Source organism: Otolemur garnettii, unplaced genomic scaffold (assembly GCF_000181295.1).
Source record: "Otolemur garnettii isolate 467f Iridium unplaced genomic scaffold, OtoGar3 scaffold00175, whole genome shotgun sequence".
Lineage (NCBI taxonomy): Eukaryota > Metazoa > Chordata > Mammalia > Primates > Galagidae > Otolemur > Otolemur garnettii.
In genome coordinates this window covers 615,362-624,346 of record NW_003852570.1, presented here as the reverse complement: position 1 = coordinate 624,346, position 8,985 = coordinate 615,362, and the positions used below count along the sequence as shown (strand labels likewise).

At 37.9% G+C, this 8,985-nt stretch overlaps 1 protein-coding gene across 1 annotated transcript; it reads left to right on the top strand.

Annotated features, from left to right (window-relative positions):
• Positions 1-1,388: 1,388 nt before the first annotated feature.
• Positions 1,389-2,629, top strand: GPR174 (G protein-coupled receptor 174). The gene has a single exon (XM_003800448.2). It carries the CDS (start codon positions 1,420-1,422, stop codon positions 2,419-2,421), a length of 1,002 nt encoding a protein of 333 aa, XP_003800496.1. The 5' UTR covers positions 1,389-1,419; the 3' UTR covers positions 2,422-2,629.
• The last annotated feature ends 6,356 nt before the right edge of the window (positions 2,630-8,985 follow it).

Below are 8,985 nucleotides of genomic sequence, written 5' to 3'. Positions count from 1 at the left end.
AGGGTTATAGAGCCAGATGAGTCAACTTTCTGGGGATTTTAATTCACTGTTTTTATGCTATGGTCTGTTGTCTTAGATAATAAAGAGGTGGCTAAATGACCCACCAAAATAGAAGTATTTAAAGAGAGGCTGGTTGCTCACTTATTGTCAGACATCTGGAAAGGATTTGGGTAAAACAAATGATGGTTTGGGACAATGCTCAGCTGGGTATGTAAGAATCCTATGGAAAATGTTTAAAAATACAAATTTCAGACCCTATGCCATACATACTCAATCAGAATTTCTACCCAGAAAGCTGTATTTTTTTTTAACTTCTATAGATGAATCTTAGAATCTATGAGGTTTGTGAAGCAATGGTCTAGATTGGAGTTTCTCAAATTTTAATATACAGAAGATTCTTATGAAGTAACTTTTAAAATGCAGATACTGATTCAATAGGTCAAGGATAAGGCCTGGGATTCTTCTGAATTATTAACTAGCTCCCGAGAGATGTTGGTTCATGGATTTTGAGTAACAAGAGGCTGTATTACTTCTCAAGTTCTTTCTGGCTATGCTTTTCTATGATTATAAAGTGGCGTATAGAAACTATCTCATTATCCTCACTCATATCAAAATTTTTCATTCAATGTAATGTATTTTTGTGTGTGTGTTCTTTTTTCTTTTTTTTTTATTAAATGATAGCTGTATACATTAATGCAAACATGGGGTTTTGACACAATGACTATGCAAATGTATTTTTCTTTGTGTAGGCTTTGTCTTTGTTTGAAAGTATGCCAGACAATAAATAACTTATTTTCTTGTACTTGTAGCTCTGCCTTTGCTTCCCACTTTTAGCGTTTAAAACATAACTGAAAAAGTCCTGGAAAACTTTCCAAGTCCCTGAAGACTGGTGGATCCACTGTACACGAAAACAAACTACTCAACTTCCTGAAGAGTGGTGGACCACTGCACACTAAAGCAAACGTTTCTTCTATATGGGCCAACCCAACCCCCTCAAACCCAAAACAAAACAAAATAAAAAACAGTCTGCCAAACATCTGTGAAGAGATAACTGTCATCACATAGGAATTTGAGGAGTTGCTCTATGACATGATCCAAATGGCAAAGAATCATCTGTCGTAATGTCCCAGAAGGCCTTCTAATAAATAAACAAGTAGGATTATAGCAACTTGTCATCTGTGCTTGCATGCTAGAATACTATGTAGTTACTGTAGACAAATCCAAAGTAACTTGCAGATAGTTCTTCTAGAAGTCCCAAATCATACGTAGAGGCTCGGACAGGTGCAGCAAAAAGAAAGTTATCTTATATTCAGTATCTCCAACTCACTGACAATCCATCTTTTAGAAGAGGCAGCAGTTGATCATGAATTAAGGTTCTGAACCACCATAAGGCAAAGATAGTTTTATCTAAAGAGGATCATGCCTGCTAATGACACATGTACTGGACCAGATAGAGATGATATAGATTTTCGGTACTTTATCTATGCAGTCACATACACTGTTATCCTTGTGCCAGGTCTTATAGGGAACATACTAGCCTTGTGGATATTTTATGGTTATATGAAAGAAACCAAACGGGCTGTGATATTTATGATAAACTTAGCCATTGCTGACTTGCTACAAGTTCTCTCTCTGCCAATGAGAATCTTTTACTACTTGAATCATGACTGGCCATTTGGACCCGGCTTCTGCATGTTTTGTTTCTACCTGAAGTATGTTAACATGTATGCAAGCATCTACTTTTTGGTCTGTATCAGTGTGCGACGATTTTGGTTTCTCATGTATCCTTTACGTTTCCATGACTGCAAACAGAAATATGACCTATACATCAGTATTTCTGGCTGGCTGATTATCTGCCTCGCCTGTCTACTCTTCCCTCTCCTCAGAAACAGTGAGGACATTCCTGGCAACAGAACCAAATGCTTTGTGGATCTACCTACCAGAAATGTCAGTCTGACCCAGTCTGTTGCCATGATGACTGTGGGAGAGTTGATTGGGTTTGTAACTCCGCTTCTGATTGTTCTGTATTGTACCTGGAAGACAGTTTTATCACTGCAAGATAAATACCCTGTGTCTCAAGATCTTGGAGAGAAAAAGAAAGCCTTGAAGATGATTCTAACCTGTACAGGAGTATTCCTAATTTGTTTTGCACCTTATCACTTCAGTTTTCCTTTAGATTTCCTGGTAAAGTCTAAGGAAATTAAAAGCTGCCTAGCTAGAAGGGTAATTCTAATATTCCATTCTGTGGCTCTTTGTCTTGCTAGTCTGAACTCCTGCCTTGACCCAGTTATATACTACTTTACAACTAATGAATTTAGAAGAAGGCTTTCAAGGCAAGATTTTCATGAAAACATTCAACTCTATGCAAAAACCTTTGTGAGTAACCATACCACTTCAACCATGGCAACTGAATTATGCTAAAAAAAAAAAAACTGAATGTGACCTGAAATGCAAATATATCAGAAACATTTGCAATACCCAAGCCATAGGAAAGTACTCACAGAAAACACAGATTTTCTTAGTTATTCTGTTCTACCTATATGAAGATTTCTCATTTTCGTGGCAAGACCTATTTGAAGCATTATGCTCCACCATCATTGATGTTGACATATTCATTAGTAATTCGTCAGCAAGTCTTTAAGACTTAAACTGTTAAATTTCAGTGACACCCTATGGGCATATGTTATCAATTAAACTCAATAGTTTTATTTGTGAACCTAAGGCACAGAGAAATTAGTAGCTTGGACCAACTATAATCACTTAAGCTTCTTACAAAAGATGATGAGTCTCTATATTCCAAGGAAATGTAGTTATATATTTATATTGTTAATCACAATTTACATTCCAATATCATATGTTTGGTTATATTTTCAGTAGGATAGACAATATATTATGCTATGCATACAAAATGTTATAAACATAGGATCGATTTTATCTCCCATGTATAATTATACTTCAGGATTTGAAGACTCAATTAGCTATTTTCGTCATTTCAGTGTCAACATGAAACATTATCTATCACACTTATTCATAGCATGAAAATATGAACTCAGGCCTTTAGTAAGAACAATACACAAATTTCCATACCATAATCCTCAGTGACTATATTAGATATCATATTGCATCTACCCAAAGACAGGTGGTTTTCCAAAGTCCATGCAATGTGACCCAAATGACTTCTAGGCCCAGGAGAAAGTAAATAGGTGACAATCACAGTTCTTAAACTATTTTTTCCCATGGAGATGTATAGGCCTACCTAGTAGAGGTAGTTTTAACCATCCCTCTAGAGTAACAGTGAAGTAACTCTAACAAGTTACTGTAATTTCTAAGCCTATGGAAGAGTAGTGTACTAATAAATCACTAAGCTTATGTCAGAGAGGAAAGATGAAGAAAAGTTGGGAAAGCCTCTTAAATTCCTCTCCATATTATATTTCTTGATCTAAACTAGGGCCACCTGTCCTAGTCTGTCAAGCCACCTAACACAAATCATTGTAGCTCATTCTGCCCTATCACTATACTCAGTCACATAGACCTTAGAGTCTGCATTGACTTTGGTCCATCTCCACCCCAGCCATACCATTCTGAAGCCTTCGTAGCCTATTTCCTAGCAGTTGGATAGGCAATTCTTTCACTTTTTGAGAAAAGTAATTTTTTCAGCTTTGGGCACCCAACTTTCAATGACTTGCTTGCTACATGCTTTGTACTATTATGCAGGTAAAAGACCTAGGGTCAGAATAATAGTTAAATTTGAGGTTGTAAGCATTAGAATACTTTGAACATATTTTAGCAAAAAGCTCTAACTTTAAATAATTCTCTACTTAAATACAATCTTTGTGCTATATAATAAAGGCACTTTCTACTTCTCATCTGGAAGGAATGTAGAAACCAATAAAGGGCTTTATCATATTTAGAGAGTGGGGTTTGTTTTAGTTATACAGTTATGATACTAATATATTTGGGAAAAATGGTTAAATTCAAAATGAGTTATATCATCTAAGATGAATAGAAAGTTTTCTAAAGTTTTCTCTGGACAAGAGTTGAGTTAGCTTGTACTTTTATATTAAGAAAATACCCTGTAAGAAAACTGATTTAGTGCTGCTAGAACAGTATATCTATTTATTTCCTAATTACTCATTGTAATGTACATAGTTTTATGTATTAAATAAGTTTTAAGTGAGTATTAAATTGTGTTTTTCAAAGGGATTTATATTTGACTATAATTTAGTGTTGTAATAGGATTTCAAGTAATAACTTTGTGTAATTATGAACCAACTGTGGATACTTGTAATAAAAGAGTATTGTCTGTATTATATATGCTTACTATTTTCTAAATTAACATGAATTGCATTTCTTAGGTCACTTTGGAAGGTCATTTTTAAAATTTTATTAATATATGGTTTTCATTTCAAACATAATTTTTTAAGGAGGTTATTGACTTTCTTAAAGGAATTGTTGAGGGTTTAGACTATTTGTTAGACAACCAGTTTATATACTTCAGGGAAAGGACGAGTGTTCAAGGCTCTTATGCTGTTGAGCTAAGGTCATCCCTTCTCCCCCAAGCCTGCCCCCTTCTGGGTTTTTATTCAGTGCTCTGATTTAATTTATCCCCTCTTCCAACCCCATTAATATGATTTGTCTTCTGTTCTGTTCCTTTGCTATTCTAGGCAATAATTTGATCAATGCATTCACATTAAGGTACTAATAACTAAAGTTATGTTAATGTTGACTTACCCAGGGGTATCTGAATTTCAGGTTTTAGGACTAGACATTAACTCACAGAGGTGAATTTCAATATATACAGTGAAGCAGACAGTGTGGAGAGAAAAAAATATTTTTATTTATTTTTTGCAGTTTTTGGCTGGGGCTGGATTTGAACCTGCCACCTCTGGCATATGGGGCCGGCGCCCTACTCCTCTGAGCCACAGGCGCTGCCGCAAGAAAAAATATTTTAAATAATGTGGGTGCCTTTCAGATTTCACATAGGAAATGACCATATCCTTTGTTTTCCATAATGGGAATGCTAAATTTTAAGAAATATATCCATAAAAACATGGCTATAAACAGATCTGTTTAAATTTTGTTTTCTTTTTCTTTCTTTCTTTTTCTCCCTCTCTTCTGTCCAATTCTGGATCTAATTTCCAGGAGAAAGTCTAAACTAGGAGAGAAGTACTGCTGCCATCTACTATCCAGACAGAAGCCTTTTCTCTGAGCTTTTCTATTTCTTAAGGATTCTTCACTCCAGAGCTCTCATTTGTCATTCCCTGGGTTTCATTAAATTGAGATGCAAAGAGTAAATGCCTTTGACCATAGGAATGTACAGTTCAAGATAAATAACTCTGCATTTCCTATATAAAGTTGTTTAATATTTATTTCAAAATTTGCACATAATTATTCCAATAGGAGACATTATAAATATGGGGTTATTCCCATGGTATTATTATTGTAATTATTGTTATTATTATATTCTGATAGTCATTTTCATTGTCACTCAGTTAAGCAGATAATTCAATTATCTGGTAATTCCATGAAGAGGAGCCATCTGCTCAGGACCAACAGAGTATATTACCTCAGTCTGAAAGTGTACATCAGAGTAACTCTTGTGCAACTTAATTTTTATGTCACATTTCTGTTTTTAATCCCATGATACTGTGAAAATGTCACACTTGAAATTTATTTACAACTATAACTTTTAACATACATTTCAATAATAAAGATTGTCTCTGTAATTACATAGAAATTTTCTGCCTCCGGAAGTCAATGTGTATTTAGTCACTTCTTTCAGACAATTGATAGACTTGGGGATATTTGTTAGTGTTCTCACACACATGGACTAAAGCCCCTGAGGCTCTATTCTCCCTTCATCACCCTTGGAGAGGTGCTTTTTGTTCTCAAAGGGAAAGATAAGCCACCCTCTCCACACCAACTTCTCCCATAGATAGAGTTTTTACTGTACACAGCCTACTAAAATTATTCCCCACTCTCACTGTGGACACCTTATTTAAACTACCTGAAGTCCTGTATTTATAATGATGGGGCAGAGGGGATGTTTTCCTCTTAGTCTTAAGAGATGTTAATACATACCAGTCTGATTTTTTCCTGTGCATTGGCAGGGAGAGAAAATACAACCTCCACTGTCCCCTTCTTTCCTTCTCAAAACATATTCATTCAATAAAAAAACATAAAGTCAGGAAAATTGTCTCTGGCCCTCTCCTCATCCTCTCTTTAATCCATTACGCCAACTCCCTCTTCATCTCACTTATATTTCCAGTGCTTCCAGGAGGCCCAGATACCTTCTGAAATCACCCAAGTTGTTAGAAATCATACCTTTTGGCTGCTGCAAAAAATATTTTCCTAGGAAGTGGTACAGCATTTACTAAAAAGGAATTCTTAATGTTTTGGTAGATCTGAATTCAAATGTCAAAAATTCCTATGAAGGCCTCTTTTTGTGCCCTCTTGAAGCCAGTCCAGAAATAAATTTACTACCTTAACTACCATATTTTTTCCGAGTGGTAAGGATAAGGGAGCAGCGTGTGAGAGATAAACTCTCAAATACATAGTATATATGGCTGTTTTAATTTATCTGTTCCTGTTATAAAGGGATGTACTGTGAAATGTTGGAAGAAAGCAAATTCTCACTTTCTTGAACCTCATTGACCATTTCCCAAGAACTTTTTCAGCCTCAGTAGTTGATATTGCCAAGACGATATTTCTTCCTCTAATTTTTCTTGACTAAATTTTCCTCGTCCTACACCTTACTTCACATCTTCTGATTAATCAATTGGCATGTCCTTATTCAAAGCATTACAATTGCCTTCTTGCCTCTTCTTAAAAAATAATATAGAAATTTCTTTATGAGGAGTGTTGTCATGAGCCCTGTACCTCTGACTCTAGGGTTTATTTTTCTGTTGCTGGAGCTCACCAAATTTCATTCTGGCCCACAAGAGTGGATAATTTTCAGACTTTTCTAAAAAATGTTGAATATCCACAACTTACTAGAAAATTGGTAGCTTTCATACTTTTTAAAATGCTACTTTAATAAGAAGTAAAAGTGAACAAAAAAAGTTTGAAAAAATGGTGTTCCACATTATGGGCTCAGAATGGAAGCATAAAAGGTGTTATACTATAAACTCTCCACATCATCTTTGCATGAAGTAACATATGTAATACTGGATGAAAATTGTCTAAAATCACATCACTACACTCAGTCATTAAACATGTTTAACTATTTCACTAAGATCCACATAAGAATATGTATGTACCCACCCCCACATATATACATACACATTGCATTTTATTATAAAAAAGTTCAAAACAATTCAAAAAAACAATTTTTAAAACAAGCCCCCATTATTTAGCTTCAAACAATATTGACAGATGGCCAGACTTCTTTCTTATATAGCTGCACTCACTCCCCTATTCCAGATCACATTAAAGTGCATTGTAGACATTATATAATTTAATTTGTAAATACTTTAGTAAGACAAAATACCATTTAAATCAACTGAAAGTGATAAAGAATAAAAATTTATTTTAGATGCCAAATTAATGAAATTTAATAATGACAAATTCCAATAAGTAGAGGATTCTCTTTTGATCTATCTGAACAAGTATCAACTCAGATAAGAATATTTATTAACCCAATTCTGTTTCCCTTAAGTAGGTCTTTCCTCTACTGCAGAAGCATCATAGAGACTTGTTGAATTCAGTTCAGGGATTCCTTGGTCCAAATTTATGGCTCCCTGGGGAGTAGTCCAGTACACTCAGATTTATTCAATGTAAAAATATCAATGCTGACAGATTGTATTTCAATATTGTACTCAAAATGATCTTCTGAACAATACTCAAAGAGTGTTATTAGAATATACATCTAAGGGATTCTGGGATTCTGGGAAGATGGCCGACTGGTAGCAACCCTGGTCAGAGGCTCCCAAGCAAAGAAAGAAAAACTGGTTGGAATCAGAATATAGGAAGCCAAAGATGGGGAGCTAAGCCCAGAAAGAAGTTCGGTAAGCTGTAAATCCAAGGAAGATCATTTAAGAACACAAAATGCAGGTGCCAAGCGGGTAGGAACTCCTTGCTAGAGCTGCCCGTCTCCCACGGGTGGTGGGTGGCTGCAGAGAAGTCCCCTGTCCCAGGAAGGCACAGAACAACTTGGCAGAGGCTTCCGCACCCCTGTGGGTGGCAGTGGACGAGTCCCCTACTCTGGGAGGACAGAGAACTGCTTGCTAGAGCCACGAACCCCACGGACGACAGAGGAGACCCCCGCTCCAGGGCTCTGGGCGGGTCCAGAACCACTTGCTAGAGCCGCAAGTCTCCTGCAGGTGGCGGGTGGCCAGAGAGGAGTTCCCCTGCTGCAAGAAGCCACAGAAGTACTTGCTAGAGCCTTGCACACCCCCGTGGGTGGTGGCAGACGAGTCCCCAACTCTGGGAGGACCCAGAACCACTTGCTGGAGCCACGCATCCCACAGGCGACAGAGGAGACCCCAGCTCCAGGGCTCTGGGCAGGTCCAGAACTGCTTGCTAGAGTTGCAAGACTCCAGCGAGTGACGGGTGGCCAGAAAAGAGTTCCCCTGCTCTGGGCAGCCACAGAAGTACTTGCTAGAGCCTTGCGCACCCCTGCGGGTAGCGGCAGACGAGTCCCCCACTCTGGGAGGACCCAGAACTGCTTGCTAGAGCCGCGCGCCCCACGGGCAGCAGATTAGATCCCTGCTCCAGGGTTCTGGGCAGCCGCAGAACTGTGAGCTAGAGCCGCACACCTCCTACAGGAGGCAGGTGGCCACAGAGTACTTCCCCTGCTACGGGTAGCCACAGAACCAATTGCTAAAGCCTTGTGCACCCCCACGGGTAGCGGCAGACATGTCCCCCACTCTGGGAGGGCCCAAAACTGCTTGCTAGAGCCACACGACCCATGGGCAGCAGAGTAGATCCCTGCTCCAGGGCTCTGGGCGGGCGCAGAACTGCTTGCTAGAGCCGCACATCTCCTGC